Below are 19945 nucleotides of genomic sequence, written 5' to 3' on the forward strand. Positions count from 1 at the left end.
TTACATAGATTCTATTGGACCCCCTCTAGATTGTATAGGCATGGTTTTAAAGAAACACCCACCTGCTAGCGATGCCAATCGCAGGATGGAGACAACCATGTTTGTTGGTGTGTTGAGATCCAGGAAGTTTGGTTGAAGGTTCAGAGTTTTGTGTGTGATGTGTTGGGCATTCAGGTTTAATTTTGCCCCAGACTCTGTGTTTTTGGTGATGGGGCGGTCATCAATGTGGGGAATAAACACCCAGAAAATTGGGTTCTGACCAGTGTAATGATCTTCAGGCAAATTATTTTAAGGGGATAGAGGTCGTCTGAGACGCCCCCCAATTAAGGAGTGGTGCACGGCGATTGAGAGGGTGGCAGCTTTTGAGGAACTATCATTTAGAAGACTGGGACAACTATTTGGAGTTTTTGGAAAGCTCTTGGGGAGGGACAGTGGAGAGAGAGGTATAGGTATAAATTTGGGTGATTTTCGATATATATATATACACACACACACACACACACACACACACACACACACACACACACACACACACACACACACACACACACACACACACACATATATATATATATATAAATAAATAATTATTATTATATATTTTTTTTTTTTTTTTTTTGTATATACTCATGTGTGACCACAGGAATGTTTGTTGAGGGGAGGGGTAATTGTGGGGTTTAAATGTTAATTCTATGCACACTATTGGTCAAAAGTTTTGAAACACTTACTCATTCTTTATTATAATTTTTTTTAACTTGTCAAAACTATGGAATAACATAAATGAAACTATGGGAATTATGTTGTGACTAAACAAAATCCAAAATAAATCAAAACTGTATTATGTTTTAGCATCTTCAAAGTTTTTTGCCTAAAATTTGCTAGGGGTGCGCCGATCCGATATTCGGTATTAGTTCGATACTGGCCAAAATCACTGGATCAGATATTGTAGGAGCCGGGGGAGTATATTCCGTTACGATCACGGACTTGGTCCTAAACTGTCGCTTAACACCTGAGCAGCATACGTCACGCAGGGTTGCCAGGTTTTCACAACAAAATCCCGCGCATTTGCTGCTCAACTAGCCCAATCGCGTTTCAGGAGGAGGAAAAACTCAGACTTGGCAACCCTGGCGTCACGTGAACAGTAGCTAGAACTTGAGTGATAGATAGGTGAGACCTGTCAGCACTATAATCGTGTCAGCTGTTTTAAACTCAATGAAGAAAAAAAAACAAAGCCGAGTGCAATTTATGCAATGTAAGCGTTTCGAGAGAGAAACTTCAACATCAAGAACTTGATTAAACACTTGCAGAAGCATCACGGAAAGGAGTATACTGAATTTACCCAGGTAACGAGTGCCAAGAAGAAAAGTGTGCCGCAACAACAAACTTTGCTGGAAACAATTCAGAAGCATGAAAAACTCCCCCCAAACAGCAACAAAGCGAAGTTGATAACGGAGAAAGTGACTGACTTTATTGTGCTGGATGACCAACCCCTTTCTGTTGTTGAGAATGAGTTTTCAACGCGTAATTGAGTATTTGGAGCCTGGCTACATGATACCAAACCGGCATTTCATCTCTGACACGGCTGTCCCAAATAAGTATAAGCAAGTGTGTGAATTAATTTAGAAATGTTTAGAAAATGTTGCCATGATTAGCTGCACAACTGACATCTGGAGCTCAGACGTGTGTCCTGTGTCATTACTAAGCCTGACTGCACAGTGGATAGACTCTAGCTTTAATTTGCAAAAAGCAGTGCTGCATGCTAAACACTTTCGTGGAAACACTTTTGTTTACATTGCAAGTATCTTTTCATACTGGAATTTCATGCTGTTTTATACAGGTGATTTACAGTTCAAATATTGTACTTGTTGTATTGTGTTCTACTGTACATTTTATAATGGAGATACTATTATTTTCTTTTGTTTTTATTTATATTATTTAAGTTATGGTTTACAATAGAGGTATGACTACATTGATTGAGTTACATCCAGTATTTGACTGGAATTATAATTCTTTAAATTTGCACTTTAAATTTCATTTTGAATGTTTGAATTGTGCTGACTAATAAAAAATGCTGCAAAAAGTTCTGTTTGGAAAATGTAAATAAAAATGAAGCGGCAGTTTTGCACAACTGAGTCATGTTGTGGGCCGTTTGTTGCACTGTTTGAGCATGATGATTTTTAGATGGATGGGTTAAGCATAGTGCAGTCTCCTGACAAATGTGTTATTAACAGCTTAATCATTTATGAGGGAGTAAAAGATGGTAGTGTATCAGTATCGATATAGGTATCGGCAGATACTCAAGGTTGTGGTATCGGAATCGGTATCAGATGTGAAAAAGTGGTATCGAGCCACCCCTAGAATTTGCAGACATGTACTCTTGATGTTTTGTCAGTCAACTTCTTGAGGTATCACCCTGGGATTCTTTTTAAATGGTATTTGAGTTCCCATTTATGTTGGGCACGTATTGGCTGCTTATTATTTGGTCCAAGTCATCAATTTCAATTTTGTTTGTTTTATAATGAAATACATTAATATGGAGGCATAATTATATTTTTGCCTACAAAACTACTTTCAATCATTTAAGCATACACCTTCAGATCAAAATATTTTTAAGATCATGAGAAACATTTCAGTGAAAGTGTTTCAAAAGTTTTGACAGGTATTGTGCATATGTTTTTCTTTTCTTTATTTACTATAGGAATCAATAACATTTTTTTAATTACAAATAAGAAGGAAAGAAAGTCCAATGTCCTTTTTCTGTCCTATTTTGTAATTCAAGATTTGGCTGGCAACACAAAAATCACACTTTGAATAAAACCAAAGGTGTTTTTCAATACTTCTACAATTCTACGATACTCCAAATTTAGTGCATGGATCAGGCCAAGAGCCGGCACATGGCTTGGAAGATTTTCTAGGTCCGCTACGAAGGTACCTTCCAAAATGATTGCAGTTCATGTGGAGTAGTAAGTAAGGAAAGGTGCAAGAGTCCTCAGGAGTCACTGTCAATATGCCAATGGAAATACGGGACATCTCTTCATTGACATCACGGTCCTAAAAACAAGTGGCAAATGACCACAATTAACACACAAAAAAAAGTCATCACATATCTTGAGAGCCCTTTGTTATACACTCACCGTCTACTTAATTAAGAAGACCTGTAGACCTACTTATTCTTGCAATTATCCAATCAGTCAATTGTGAAGCAGCAGTGAAATGCATAAAATAACGCAGATGCGGATCAGGAGCTTCAGTTAATGTTCAAATCAACCATCGGAATGGGGGAAAAATGTGATCTCAGTTATTTGGGCCGTGGCATGATTGTTGATGCCAGACAGGCTGGTTTGAATATTTCTGTAACTGCTAATTTTCACACACAACAGCTTCTCAGATTGGTGCCAAAAACATCCAGTGAGTGGCAGTTCTGTGGACAGAAATGCCTTGTTGATGAGAAGTCAACAGAGAATGGCCAGACTGGTTCGCGCTGACAGAAAGGCTACAGTAACTAATAATTTTAGGTGAGCATATGCTAAATCCTTAGGGAAAAATAGGTGGGCAAACGACATAAACTTGCGTATGTGCTAGACTAAACTACTGTGTTCCAAAACGAAGCCAAAGCAGGATTATCTTTTGCATGCGGAGCAACACTCCGACTGTGGAGTGATACAAACCGTGCAGCATCCGAGTGCTGTTATTCTAAATATCAACACTTTGGAACACTGCTTGTCTCAGATTAGAGGACTGGAATTAACTTTTGTATCATTTTAAATATAGGACCAAAGCATTGAAGAATTATGTGTGGGTGCCTGGCTCAGTTCACATTTACAATTTTCTGCAGATTGTTCGTGCTTTCAGTCAGACTGTATTCTTTTAAATTTAATTGTCCTCCAGATTTTGCTCTAGAAAGACAAGAAAATTGATTTGCGGTGTCACTGAATAATTTGAGAGGGCATTCTTATCACACCACTGCACACAGGCAAGTCCGGACAGCATTATGACTTTTACAATCGGTGCTGAGAAATGTTCAGAATAGCTGGATGACTTCAGATGTTTGGATTCACAGTCTTATTTCTATGAAAGGGGTACTATTCACGGTTATCATAGCCTGTGCAGAACATGTAGGTTCTGCATAGGATCACATACATGCATGTAATCATTTCAAACTTGCCAGGAAAGTGTTTTGGAATTAACTGCAAAGGCAGACCCTGTGAAACGTGTTGGTGAAATGTAATTATGAGCATAAGGGAGATGCAAAGGAATAAGAGAGCCCAGACTGTCTCACACAGCCTTATCAGCTAAGCACATTGCTGGCAACATCCTTTGTGATAGCAATTCATCTGGACAAAGCTGCTGCAGAAAAATGGATGGCGTGTTTGTGTGGGAGCAGTTTGTACTGTAATATGGTGCAGTGCCATTTCCCATTGTCATCATGCTCATGCTGAGATTAACAGATCTGTTTCTTAGATAATCTGTTCAGATCGACTAAATGGTGTAATCAAGAAGAAAATATATAAAAGTTCAATTCAGGGTTCCCACGGACATGAAACCCTGGAAATATCATGCCATTTTAAAGTTGTGCTTTCCAGCCCTGAAAAGTTATGTACATTTATAAAATCGTTTGACTAGTTTTTCTATGATTGAAAATATTTCATGATTTGATGTCACATTTGTTGATAAATTGTTCTTTTGAATTACTCAAAACAATTGACAAATCTGTCTAAAATGATTCATTTACAAATCAGCCTGAATTAAAATTAATTTTAAAAACATATCCAGTACAGTCACATCGTTTGGGAATGTCATGGGTGGAAGCAATACAAAGTCAGTATTTTCATAATTCATTTAGCCTATGTGCTATTCAATTTATGGAAAATGCTGTATGTGTGAAAGCACCTATTGTTAAATGGCATAGCTTAGCCAAAAATTTAAATTCTGTCATGATTTACTGTCATTTTTTACTGTTGTTCCAGATCCGTTGGATTTTCTTTCTTCCATAGAACACAAAAAGATGATATAATGGAATGACTGCCTCAGTCAGCATTCACTTTCAATGTATGAAAAAAATAAGCATTAAGCAAATTTGATGACTCTGATAACAACTTCAATACCACAACAAATAATAACACTAATTTGAAAGAATTGTTTCAAGTTCTCCAGTATTTATTTAAAGGAGACCTATTATGCCCCTTTGGTGTAATATAAGGTGTAATATAAATCTCAGGTGTCCCCCAGAATGTGTCTGTGAAATTTCAGCTCAAAATACCCTACGGATCATTTATTATGCCATGTTGTAAATGCCTCTTTTTGGGAGGAATCAAAAACACGCTGTTTTCGTGTGTGTCTCTTTAAATGCAAATGAGCTGCTGCTCCCCACCCCCCGACATAGCTCTGGTCTCCGTGAATACAATCAGAGACAATGGTAACTTTAGCTGCATTAGCCGTGGAATCCACTAACAAGCACATTTGGAAAGGCGATTTTGCAAATGTTCACAAAATATAAGTGCGATAAATCTTCAGGATATAAAGCTGGAACATGAACAGTTGGTACTGATCCATGCTTGAGAATACATTTTTCTTGCAAAACCTGCTTTATATTGACACTCATTCACAAAGCAGTCTGGTGTAAAATGATTTGCACAAACATACATGAATATTTGTATGTTTTGGTGCACATTTGCTTCAAAAACAAAACTTGTCCACTGCGTCTTCAGTGGCTCTGATGCCGGGAGTACATGAAGACTCTTTTATGTTCACTTTTACAGCCAACAACAGAACACTATTTATATGGTGGCATTGTGACTCGCCTCAATCCGGGTGGCGGAGGACGATCTCAGTTGCCTCCACATCTGAGACGTCAGTCCATGCATCTTATCGCGTGGCTTGTTGAGCGCATTACTGCTGAGACCTAGCACGTTTGGAGGCTTCACACTATTTTCCGCGGCGTCCACGCACAACTCGCCACACACCCCACCGAGAGCAGGAACCACATTATAGCGACCACGAGGAGGTTAACCCAATGTGACTCTACTCACCCTAGCAACCGGGTCAATTGGTTGCTTAGGAAGCGATCTCGCAACTCCAGGTGTGGTAGTAAGCATCTTTACTTGCTGAGCTACCCAGGCCCTATTTTTTCTTTATTGATGTTTTAATCTGTCTACTTGTCCAGTCGGGCAAGTAAAATTTTCTTTTACGTCGAGCCCTGATAAGTTCATGATAAAACGGTTATGCTTTTTCAGTGAACTAACCTTTAACGGAGTGTTAGTTAGGGCTGCTTCTGATAGGATTGGTCTACTGACCTTTCTTAAACTGAACTGTTCTCACTATGAAGATTTACATCTGTGCTTATTAATACTGTGAAGAGCATGAAAGGTTTTCCATTTCCAAATGAACTGTAAATTATCACTAGGCTTTCAGAGCAGTGTGCAGTTCACACATTTCACATATAACTGTAAGGATGCCTGACCTTTTGTCTTTGCACTGGATTTACGTAGGTTGTTTTGAGTCACAGAACACTCACTTACAAACTGCAGAAATATATCAACTCTATCCAGCATTTAGCTGTAAAATTCACACACGCCCCTCACACTACCCCACAGAAAACTAATCAAAAAAATTTTAATAAAAAAAACTGAGCTTGCAATTACTTCACCTTTAAAAGCTTGATTAGTAATCGGCACACTTATCATCAGGCTTTGTATTTCTGCAATTAAATCACTTATATTTATCATAAAGACACACAAGTCATTGTCTGTATATTCTTTCATGCCTTCTGTGCTCAGAATAAAACGAGATTGATAGACTGTATCTGCATTTCAGCTTGTTTTGAAATGAGAAGCACTTGCACAGATGGATGTATATAATGTGTGGATGCATTCATCTATATACACCAACCATTTTAATGTATAAATTGATTAAAAATAGCTCTTTTGACTGCTGCCACGATGCATGATTTACATAATTTACTGATACTTCCTGCTAGTATTAAGCTACAACCTTTGGCCATTGTTGAACTGAAAATGTGCAGTTTCCTGTACTCTCTTAGCTGTGAGTAATCAGTGACTAAGTCTGATACCACTGCTAACATGGTGCTCACAATGCCAGAATGTAAGACCAGAGCAGTGCTACACTCATCTGTTAAAAATTAACCTGGTATAAAACATAGTGCGCTTGCTTCACTGTCTACTGCTTACATAGACATTTTTGAAAAGTAGTATCCTAACTGAAATGAAACCAAATAAGTGACCGATTTGGAAAGCTTCACATAGGCAACAACTTTGTGTGTCATAGAGATAGTGCTGTGCTCCGCATATTAAGTGCAGCGGAGACTTGACAATTAATTTCAATAGAGTTTTATGTTAACATTTTCTTAGCATAACACAATACAATACAGTTGTTCTCAATCCTGTACTTGGTATGGAGCAAGCTTATGTTTCAAAATGTTGCTCATTTCACATATCAAACCTTTTTAATTGAAATGGTAATTTGTATGCAAACAGCTGAATCTTCCAGCCAAACTTAGTCATTGTTACATTTTTACATTTTTTTTATTTTATTTTAGTCCTTGTTTGTGTCTTTTGATGTAATTAAACTTGGTCAGTGTTTCATAATGTCATATTCATTCATTTTAGTCAATTTTACTTTGACTAAAATAATTTTTGGTGAAATTAATTAAAACGTGTACCAAACAAACAGACCAAACTTTAATTAAATATTTAAATATTTAGAAAAACGTTGCATTGTAACTAATTACAATTATTTAAATATGTATCATACTTTTTAAAGATTCCGATGTAGACCGGGTGAAACGCACACAGCACATCACATGACTTATGACGAGGCTGGAGTAGTTGTGAACTCCAATGCAGATGAATGTGAAACAAGTGTACCATTCAAAAGTGGTCGTCCCTCTGCCTTATTCCCTTCAAAGACAATACCCTCCACTGTGAGAACATAAGATGTCTGAAAGGTGATAACAGTCAGTCAGAACTCACTTAAGCAATTCTTATTTGAAAATCTGCTTGCAATGATCCTACAGCAGTCTTCCCTCATATGGCTTATAAATGCAGGACCCTGCAGCAGTCTCCTGCACATTGCAGAGCAGGGTCTGGGATAACATGACAATCGATCAGTGACACTTGAAGAAGGTAGTCCAAACAAAGGGAGAGATAGTGAGCAAAATAAGGTCTTGCCCAGTCTCCTTCCCTCTCCCTTCCTGCTTCAAATGTCCACACTTATTAATGCGCAGACTTGTGCGTTCACAGTTGTGCATACACAGTGTGCTTTTTGTTGTCATGACAGCTGCATTCTCTCTTTGCAATCAACCTATTGCATATATTGCATAGATTTGTATGTGATTAAAACTAAATTAAGCTCGATTTAACATCGTCTTGTGGACTTTTTGTGTGGATAGGTGCAATGTTCGTCTTTTAGGCATGTGAAACTGAGTATAAAAGGGATCATTAAAGCCTGAGCACATTGTCAGGCTTTGATTTGGCTGAGGGATGGGGAGCTTTGGGGGTTAGTGGCTTCCTCTAAATCCAATTAAAAACCTGTCCAGACACCTAATAGGAGGCAGAATCAGATGGCAAAAGTGTTTGTGTGTGTGTGTGTGTGTGTGTGTGTGTGTGTGTGTGTGTGTGTGTGTGTGTGTTTTAAGAAAGATTCTGATAAATTAGTCTCATTGCTGATATGTTTTGTTTTTCCTTATTTGCAGTAATAAGATTTCTCAAATTGGTTGTCATAGAGATGCTGAGACAGCCTCAAGATGTTTGGGGTCACACTGAGGAGTAGATTTTCTAAAAATATTTCACAGTTCAGATTGGCCTTGATACTCAAGTCTTTCTGTTTTGTCGAGCTTGGCAGATCATAGATTTGTAGAAAAAAGGTTTGATTCCCATTCCCTTTTGTTTTCCTTCAGCATATGTTGATAAAGCAGCAGGATCGTATTGATGACCGAGTGAAAGACATTGAGGAGCAGCTGTATAAGTTGGAATCTGACAAACTACTGGTGGAGGTAAATACACATTCATACAAGCATGCACCCATGCTTCTATCTTTTTCTGTCTCTCTGTCAGCCTTTTCTCCTTGACTTTTTTTTATTTTATTTTTTTAAAGGATAGTTCACCTAAAGATGACTTTTCCAAAACCATGACTTTCTTTCCTCCCAGGAATACAAAAGGATGGTTTTTTTAAGAAAATGTTCGCAAAACTCTGTTATACAATGGCAGATTATTGTAACCACATCTGTCCAGCTCCAAAAATGACAAATAAACACATATAAGCACCATGAAGGGGTGCACTAATGAAAAATGTGTGTGCTTATATCCAGTACTGATATCTGATTATTTAGAACAACATCATCTGCCAAAACTAATACCAATAGTTTGGTGGTTCTACTTTTTTATGCTACCTTGTCTCAAATCACTGATAATTAATTATACAACTGTAACAATACAAGGATGGGAAAGGAGGAAGCAGGGGCCGGCTTGACAAACATGTAGACATTAATTTCTTAAACATAAATTCACATGCTGCTTCCCCTCAGACTACAAACACTTCTCCACCATCAAGCATCAGCATTGTTTTTGCTACCTTATTGTTAATTTCCCTTACTATTGAATATTTCTTCCGAGGATACCAGGATAGTATGAATGTATTTGTCAAGTGCTCATGACGATCAGGAATAGGTTAGTAATAGAAATTCAGTGTGCTTGTGTGTTTTTGTTTGTTGTGCAGGATAAAGTACAGCAACTGAAGGAGGAGGTGCGTACGCAGTATCACAAAATGCACCAGCTCTTAGAAGATGACTTGGGGAGAACTCTGGAAGTGCTGGATAAAGCGCACTCAAAATACTGCCAGGAGAATTCCACCCAAACCCTACAGCTCAATGAACGCCACAAGGAGGCCAAGAAACTGCTCAGCTCTGTCCAAGTTGTGTTTGACAAGTCAGAGGATATTAATATTATGAAGGTGAGGTACATTTCCCCCAAAATATTTACTCTCTCACTACCACATTTATTCTATAAATCGTACTGCACTCACCCACATACACCAGTTCATTCACATTGTATTTAATACAATTATCTTCATTATAGATTAGATTGTCAGCAATTTGGCATGCACCCTTTTTGCTTTAAAGAGTGTTAACATGGGCAGATATTGAGCTATTGTGTGTTTTTGTGAATTCAAGCTATAAACTTCATCTCTCTGTCCAAGTATACATGATGCTATGCTAGAGGGATGTGAGCTAAGGAAGTGACGTAGATGGCTTGATCTTTTGCATTATAGTAGTGCATCAAACATGTCCGCTATATCGAGACCCACACAACAGACACAACAACATGAACAACTTTACAGCCACATGCATTTCTTACATTCTTTCCACTGTGATTTTAGTGAAGATCAGATGTATGGTATGCGCGTATCTTCGCAGGCAGATGATGACGGAATTTGCTCCTGGATTGTTCTTACTATACCTTGCTTCACTTAGTGCCTTTTAATATATAAGAACATTGTCCTTATAAACTCTGTGTGAAGTGTAATAATAAAGTTTAGACTAATGAGAGATGTCGTGAATAAATAGACAATTTAGAAAATATATGGTTTGTCTATTTTCTTAGCGATCGCTGGTATTTTTTATAGGTTTGTTGTCTGTATACTGTTCTGCATCTGTCACTGAACCTGTTATGTGCTTCAGGCTGCATCAATAAATATCATGCTTCTTGCCTCATTCTATGAATGGAATCCATATGAGATCGGTAAAAGAAGCTGTTATAACAACTAGATCCGTGGTTTCCAACCCTGTTCGTGGAGGCCCCCAACACTATACATTTTAGATATTTTCCTAATCAAACACACCTGATTCAACTCATTAGGAGAGACTCTGTGACCTGAATTGGGTGTGTCAGATAAAGGAAGATAATGTGCAGTGTTGGGGGTCTTCCAGGAACAGGGTTGGGAACCACTTAACTAGATAATTGAAAGACATGCAGTAGATAATGTGTCATTTGTAATGTTTACACACTGCATTCATTGCGCTAATGCTCTGGTTTCCCTAGTTTGTATTTTGTGATGGAATTTGTAAAAACTGTCCACAAAAGATCATGTAAAGAAAGAGAAATTTAGGTCTATTAGTTCAATTTAGCAAAAAACAGATTGGTACGATAACAGTCGGGCCAAAGTATATAGTAAAAAAGACAAATTATTGGTATAGTCCAACTAGAATGTGAACACACTCACTGAAAGTGTGAACACACTCATTGACAGTGTGCTCTCAAGCTGGGATGGATGACAAAACCTGATGATCCATGTTATTCCAGCATGTCTTTAGAATGTTCTTGTTTACTTCAATGGAAACAAGGACCTTTTGTACAAATGAGTCAACATGTTCAATGTCACAAATGTGCTTACATTTGATTAGTGACCAAGAAATAATGTTACTTCATAATGTTTCTTTGTTTTGGTTGTTTTTTTTTTCTCTCTCTCTCTTAGATTCCTTAAACTTTATTTCCAGGTTTACATTAGATATTTAATCCCAGATTTTCTAACCGCGCTGTCTGCGCTTCAATACATGGCATGCATTCTTCTTCCAACATCTTGCTTTAGAAAGTAATCTCCCCAATACAACAGGCCATTTTCATTCATGGGATACATCAGAAGTGTACCTACATTTTATTTATTTTTTTTACATGGTAAAAACACAGATGGAATTTTTTACAGTAAAACTCAGGTTTCATTTGTTTAATCCTCATATCTCTCACTCCCTCAATTTTGGTATAAATCTCAAAGCACTCACCCACGTACACTTATAAATGCTTATTGTTAACATACCTGTGAGAAATACTTCCCCTCTGTGTGTGGCTCTTATCAGCAGTCAAATCTGCACTTCCAGATTCTTCCGTGTTCACAGACAAAGAGGCAGGCAGCTTTAAGTAATTTTTTTTTCTGTTTCACTTTATAGAACACAAAACCAGTGAAAATACTCATGGATAGGTAAGTCATTTATTTGCCAAGTAAATCTTTGTGTAAATCTGTAATCTAGTACTAAACCAGTAAAATTTTAACCACAAGTAAAATCTCAAATGGTATTTTTACAGATCCCAATCATGCACAGGCAGCGTTCTGCCTCCTTATAAAGTGGGTCATCTTAATTCCAAAATATTCCTCTCTGAAGTCTCCAAAAAGGAAAAGAACTTGAGAAAATTACTGGAAGGTAAGTCAAGACGTAGCTAATGTATTTCTTGCAAAATGGGTCACAGGTCTTTTTTACAGGTCACATTTACATGCACAGTTACAATCGAGCTACATAAGGTTTTGTTTGTTGAGCTACGGTTTTAATCTGTCTGCCCAAGTAGACGTGACGCAATGCGTTATCGAATATTTGAAGGAAGGACGGCAAATGCTGCAGGTTAAAACACACGTTGCACGTCTTTTGGACCATGCATGCACACAGTGGCAAGGACAGTTGTGGTCCGATTAACATGTATACATACTGGATGTAGCCGAGCAACAATCACATTATGTAGGTCTGTAAGTCCGACTTTGCAAAATAAAGACTGTGTTTACATTAAGATTTAGAAAGATGAATTAACAATTTAGTCTCACTGAAATTAAACCTTTAAAGTGCATGTAAACATACTAACAGACAGCAGGAATAATACAATGCTAAATGCAAATAATAAAATGCAGCTAACCGAATTACAATCAAGTTATAAAATGTTAAAATAATAAATACAAAATAAATCTTACTAAATTGTTTGTTTTAAGGACATTTAGTTTACATTTGCATGAAGAACCATTTTGGTACTGTGTTGAGGCATCCAAAGTGAAATTTTTTCAAAGTGGATCCTGAAGCGAAACCAATTGAGAACCACTGATTTATACTGAAACTTCTTTGTTTAACTTTTCTCCAACACAACTCTTTGTCTTTATTTGTTCCCTTGTTTCCAGTACCATTCAGTACTCCTGCACATTTACTCCAGAGCGTTTCTGTCCACTCCTCCAGTGTGAATAACTCCGGGGGTGAGAAACGCAAACACTCCATGGCCTTCCCTGAAAGCAGCACCAGCCTGCTGGACTCCTCATCAGGCCCCATGAGTAAACAGCTGTTCCTGGGTCAAGGCTCCAGCTCCACAGATGGGCCCTCCTCCCAGCCACCCATGGCTCCTTGTAGCTCCACCCAGCACATTGTAGGCCTCAGTAGCAGTGGTGCTCAGTCGGTCCATCATTCCAACTCTGTTTTTACTCCTGCCGACTATCCCAATGCTAGCTCATCCCAGCAGGCCATGCTGCCACAATATGGTGGCCGTAAGATTCTTATGTGCACGATGGACAATTGCTACTGCTCTAGCGTACCCTCCATATCAAACCACCGTGGCCATGCTCCTTACCCACGTGCTAGATCTTTCCCTTGGACACAGGATTACTCCCACCCCCTGCCCTCCACACCCGCAATGTCCCAGCCCCTCCAGGGGCTCTCCATGCACGACTGGATCGACGCCTCACAGAGCCACAGGCACCCTGACTTCTATGGATTGTATGGGCAATCTTCAACTAAACCCTATGTCACCAGTTAACCTTCCACCGCTGTCTGATGGGCATATCTGGTTTATCTCAAATATTGCTTAAAATGTTAGCTTGCATATCTAGGAAGGAAATTATGAATTATAGGAATAGTTTCTCCCAAAATTTTAATTGCATCAACATTTTTCTCCATTCTGCGTAACACAAAAGGAGATATATTATAAGATGTTCCATTCGCTGATTTCAATAAAATGGCAGTGGATAGTGACTCTAAAGCTTAAAAATGACACAAAAGCAGTCCATATGACTCACAAAAGGGGTTGTTAGGCTCAGTCACCATTCACTTTAATTGTATGGAATAAAGATGCAATGAAAGTGAATGGTGACTGAGGCTAGCATTCTGCCTAACAACCCCTTTTGTGTTCCATGGATAAAAGATCAAAGTCGTACAGGTTTGGAACATCGTGAGGGTGAGTAAATGATGAAAGAGATTTTATTTTTGGGTGAACTATCCCTTTAACTCAATTTCATTTTGCATTCTAATTTGCCTGTGCCTTTAAAATCAGGCTTATTAACATCACAATTGAAAGGAAAAGTGTGGCACTTTTTTTTAATCATGCAATGCAAGCCTTATGGTTCTGAAACACTGATCTCTTCCAACTTAAGCATTACAAACTTGTCTATCCCTATGTAAAGCAAGTTTAGGGAATCTTTCTTTGAGAAACATGGGGGCGGGACCCAGCAGAGTTTTTAAAATTACAAACAGATTTTAAATAATTGCAGAGGGTGTTGACCCAGAGCAGATAATGATCCCTTGTAAATGGAGTCAGTTTTAACTGCTTTCACTCCCCCTCTTCCTGCCTTTTAGGGTATCTGGAATCTTGTTCAGTTTTATTATGTGATAAAAAATCCTTTTACATTGCTATTAAACTTCTTAAAGTTTTATTAATTGTAGACAGGGATTATAATTATATAAAAAAAGAAGAATAGCAAAGATGAGCGATATATGTTTTTTCCTCCCCTTTTCTTCCCAATTTGGAATTCCCAATGCACTCTTAAGTCCTCATGGTGGCATAGTGACTCGCCTCAATCCAGGTGGCGGAGGACGAATCTCGGTTACTTCCATGTCTGAGACCGTCAATCCGTGCATCTCATCACGTGGCTTGTTGAGCGTATTACCGCGGAGACATAGTGCGTGTGGAGGCTTCACGCTATTCTCTGTGGCATCAACTGGGCCAATTTGGTTGCTTAGGAGACATGGCTGGAGTCACAAGTGATGGTTTGTAACATATTTTACCTCTGCTGCACATTGAGTTTTTGGCTAAGGAACTGCACCACACGGACTGGGGACTGGGATTGATGTGTTACTTGCATTCCTGGATTTGGATTTTTTTCTGTTATGTTTAAAATTATGTATTTTTTTTTGTATTATTAATTCACAGTAGGTTGGACAAGATCAATACATAAACTCAATACAGGTTCAAGTCCTTTTTGGGGGGTCTTCAAAGATCTCTTAGAGGGGTTCCATTGACTTTCATGAGCTCTAATAGACTGCTCCAAAAATGTCCAGCTATTGCATTTGAAATACTTCTGGATTCTGCTTCCTGTCGGGTTATGTTACTTCCTGCATTCAAGCACATGTTAAGCATGTTCAGGATGATTGGTGTCTACACACCTGTCAGTCATATAATTGTGTAGATATACTTCCTGTTTGAGTCAGTGACCAAGAGGCCCAAAGGGCTTTGTGGTCACTGCGCAACACTGATTTTCATGAACATGCTGAAAACTTCCTCTTTGTTATTGTAGGCATGCAGGAAAGTCTTCTGTGCACTCAGAACTCCAAGAGACTAAACTGAGTGAGAAATTAATGTTCTGTTTTTCCCACAGATTTTACACAAGCTAACTGGACTGCATACATTTGGAAATCAAGATAAATGTGCTTCAAAAGAGTATTAAATGCTGGTTTCAACAGAAGTGTATATAATCTCTTTTGTAAATATTTTTTGTAACAGACATGATGGCTCTGCTCTAAAATTCATTTTAAAATGCCTTGAAATAAACAGCTAAATGTATAGGTGGTTACAGGAGCCCCATCTGTGTGATGTCCATGACCTTTCCCTGAAAAGACATTCAGTATGTTAACATGTGAAGAAACAATCGAGCCACAGCAGGTTTTTGGCATAGACAAGCTCTCTTTCAGAGCATGTGCACAACGTTGAGGCCAGTTAACATAAACACGCCGGACAAAGCTAAGATAGTTGCATTATGTCTGTAAGTCCGACTTTGCAAAAATCTATTTCAGTTGGAATAAAAAGTGTTTAAAAAAATATATTAATTATTGTTTTATTCTGACTGAAATTTGCAGACTGAATATTTTAAAAGCCCTTACAAAATTGAGAGTTCAGTGCAAATTTGTGCAAACTTTCGCCACATCATTTTCACATGCAAATTAATTGTCCATTGTTGCTAAAGGTTGTTAGAGATTCACCATTCTCGGTGAAGAGCTGCAAACTTCTAGCAATCATTTGTGGCGTATCACAAGCTCATTTGCATGTGAAAATAAAGTGCGGCTAGTTTAGATTTTTTATAAGGGAGTTCATGTAAATGTACAGAGTGTTTTGGGTTAGCAGTAAGCCCTTCAGAAAACAAAGAAATTACTGTAAAAAAAAAAAAATGCAGTTTGCCCTACCAGTGTTACCTCCTTTTAAAAAGCATTGTGTTCATGTGTACCATTACAAACGGAGCATATTTTTATAGGCCGCTGCTTTTGCAGATCCAAAGAAATGCCATGTATCAAAACAAGCTGATAAAAATACCAACATATATTAGAATTAATTTCCATGCTGATCCAGTCTGGTTAATGGTGGTTTGTGTTGGTTTATCAGTATACACTTCAAAATAAAGGTGCCAGGAAGAGACATTTCTGGTTCCCTAAAGAACCTTAGGGAACTCATTGTCATGTTCATGAAACCAGTTTTAGACAACTTTTGCTTTGTGACATGGTGCATTATCATGCTGGAAGTAGCCATAAGAAGATGGGTAAATTCTGGCCATGAAGGGATGCACATGGTCAGCAACAATACTCAAAAAGGCTGTGGCATTCAAGTGATGGTTGATTGGTATTAAAAGGCCCAAAGTGTACCAAGAAAGCATTCCCCACACCATTACACCACAACCACCAGCCTGGACTGTTGGCACAAGGGAGGTTGGGTCCATGGATTCATGCTGTTGGCACCAAATGCTGTGGTTATCTGAGTTACAATAGCCTTTCTGACAGCTTGAACCAGTCTGGCCATTCTCTGTTGACCTCTTTCATTAACAAGGTGTTTTAAACCTGCGGATCTGCCACTCACTGGATATTTCTTGTCTTGCCACATTTTAGCCACTCATTCAGCTCATGAAAACCTGCCACTCATTGAGATCATGAGGAAGGATTACATCAAGATGTAGATTGGAATGCAGGTGCAGAATTTATATAAATAAAATAGTCTACTCCTCTCTCGCCATTGCTGGCGTTCCTCTGCATGCCAATGCTGATACGCGTGCCATAGTTTGCCAACCTAGTTTAATAGTTTAGTCATCTTTATTCAAGACGGCATTGTGGGATAATGCTAAAGCTTAACGAAACTTGACTGAAAATATGTGGGTTTAAAAACAAGAAAAGAAGACAATTCTGTTATAAATTACTTACTCTCATGGAACACAGTGGGAGATATTCATATTCATTTGCATTGTTGTTCCACTCAATGAAAGTGAATTGTGTTTGAGGCTAACATTCTGCCTAAAATTGTTTGTGTTCCATGGAAGAAAAAAAATGCATAGTGGTTTGGAACAACATTAGGGTAAGAGTAAATGATAACGTAATGTTTTAGTTTGTGCTGAAATATACCTTTAATAAAGCAATCTAGGTGGTGGGGTATGCCAAACCTTTCCAGTTCTTCCTCATGGGTCAACCGGGGCAATGCAATCAGTCACATTTTTCCATTAAAGCATGGTGGGATGGGGGCGCAGGACTGCCTGGGGTAGAAGGGGATGGGTGAAAGTAATCAGGCTTGAAGAACAGCTCATCATTTATTTATAAAGTGTAATGTTCCAGCCCCTCTCCTCCCAGAACCCCATACATTCACACTAACCACAAAAGCACAGACAAGCACAGTCAACATTTTGTTACCAATAGAAATTTGACAAGACTCCACCCTCTTTTCCCTCCAGCTTGCTGTGGGTGGACATACCATATGCTTTGTGAGCTCCACGATGGGTTTGTTTTTCTGAGCGTCCGTTCCATGATGCTAATCCAAACCCTTATGACTGACTTTCTTCTGGGGTACACAAGAGGAAAAATTAATAATCTGTTTAACATATCATTTTGTGTTCCGAAGAAGAAAGTCATATGGGTTTGGAAAACATGAGTGTTGATAAATCTTGAAAGAAATTTGATTTTTCTGTGAACTATTCCTTTATGAGTCTTTTGTGAGAATGCCTATCAGTGCCTTACATGCTCAATAATGTATTTACTATGCAGAATTAATATTTCTGCCATCGAGCACTTTGCAACTCCAATCCCTAAAGCCAGGAAGGATAATCATAAATCCCTCTTAGGGCCTGTGAGCAGAGGCAGGTCAGGAAAGCTAAATGAGCCTGTGGGTACTTCACAGGATGAAGCTGGGGGATCCTTTGTCACTAGACAATGAATACACATTTCCAAATAAAATTGTGCCAAGCTTAATGGTATAACTTCTGAAACTAAATCAAATTGATACATTTTAAACACTGTTCCAAACAAACAATAAAAGTGTCATCCATCACTGTGAAACACAGAGCAGGACAGATTTAAGGGGAAGCTGACAGGAAATGCTTTTAGTATGTTTACTCCAAATTCGTATTCTTCTGTCTAACCCAAAATAATTTTTTTAGAAGAATCGTCATGTAGCTCTTTTCCATACAATGACAGGTGTTAGCAGTGTTGGGTGTTTTTGCATTACAAAATAAAATTAGTTACTGTAATCGAATTACTTTTAGGCACAAAAAGTTGTATAATGCATTACATGTTACATTCTTGTTAAAGTAATTACTTTTAAGTTATATTAAAAATTTTAATATTAAAAAAATAGATATGTATTTATGAGTGACTCCAGCCAGGTCTCCTAAGCAAACAAATTGGCCCGGTTGCTAGGGAGGGTAAAGTCACATGGGGTAACCTCCTCGTGGTCGCTATAATGTGGTTATCGCTCTCGGTGGGGCGCGCGGTGAGCTGTTTGTGGATGTCGCGGAGAAAAGCATGGGCCTCCACACACACTACGTCTCCACGGTAATGCGCTCAACAAGCCACGTGATTGATGGTCTCAGATATGGAGGCAACTGAGATTCGTCCTCCGCCACCCAGATTGAGGCGAGTCACTACACCACCAAGAGGACTTGGAGCACATTGGGAATTGGCCATTCCAAATTGGGAAGAAAAGGGGAGAAAATTCTAATAATAATAATAAATATATTATTTATGGGTAATACAATTAAAATGTGTATTCTTATGTTCATATGTATGTCTGTTTTCATTTCTGTGACAGCTGAAGTGTGTGTGACAATGAACAAGAAGAAAATAGACATTATTTTAAATTTGCTGAGCGAAAAACTAAAGTAACTTAAAAGTAAAGTAACTAGTTATTACTTTTCCAATTAAGTAATCAGTAAAGAAATCTGATAATTTTCTAGAAGTAGTTAGAAATATGTAGTGGATTACTTTATATTCTTAATATTCAAAAGCAATACAATAGCTTGTGTGAGGAACAGACCAAAATTTAGGTTTGACACACAAATGGCCATATGCATATTCTGTAGTTATAAGGCTTACAGGCAATACTGTGCATCTGTTTAGAGGCTGAATTCCCAGGCTCCAGTGTTAATAATCTGGAGATACTGAGGTAACAAAGAGGGCAGCCAGAGCAGCAGATTTCCCCCTTGTCTCCAGTTACTCATTACAGGAATATGAACCCAGAGGATCTCAGCAAATTTGCTGGCCTGACAAGTCCTGGATGTCTTTGATTAGGCAAAAGTCTTTGGCAATAAAAGTGTGATGTGTCACAGAGAAAAATGGATAAATGCACAGGGCTTGGGGCCTGCTAATCCAAGCAGCAGCTGCACAACAGCTGAGAGACTCCCGGTGGAGCAACAGCAGTAAAACACACCTTCAATGAGGGCCCTTACCCAATGCATGTGCACACATGGCTGCCATGGTAACACAGCTGTCAAGTGCATCAGACCACACCCCAGTGAACACAGGCAAATACACACCAAGGTGATATACTGATGTGCTGACAGTGGAGAACACACTCACACACACAATATATCTTTCGTGATCACACAGACATAAGCAAACTTGCTCTTTAGCTCCATACAGAAAAATTACACCAAGCCAAATATGTGCTTGTGT

The 19945-nt window shown here is 38.4% G+C and overlaps 1 protein-coding gene across 1 annotated transcript in view; it reads left to right on the forward strand.

Annotated features, from left to right (window-relative positions):
* The window catches only part of LOC127660627 (E3 ubiquitin-protein ligase TRIM8-like), a 35015-nt gene extending 16190 nt beyond the window's left edge, over nt 1-18825 (forward strand). Inside the window, exons 3-7 of the mRNA XM_052150969.1 lie at nt 8915-9010; nt 9733-9966; nt 11957-11988; nt 12093-12208; nt 12946-18825. Of these exons, the coding sequence (XP_052006929.1) occupies nt 8915-9010; nt 9733-9966; nt 11957-11988; nt 12093-12208; nt 12946-13571 (1104 nt within the window). The 3' untranslated portion in view covers nt 13572-18825. The remainder of the gene's footprint in view (nt 1-8914; nt 9011-9732; nt 9967-11956; nt 11989-12092; nt 12209-12945) is intronic.
* Nucleotides 18826-19945: the final 1120 nt, after the last annotated feature.

This window comes from Xyrauchen texanus, chromosome 20 (assembly GCF_025860055.1).
Source record: "Xyrauchen texanus isolate HMW12.3.18 chromosome 20, RBS_HiC_50CHRs, whole genome shotgun sequence".
Lineage (NCBI taxonomy): Eukaryota > Metazoa > Chordata > Actinopteri > Cypriniformes > Catostomidae > Xyrauchen > Xyrauchen texanus.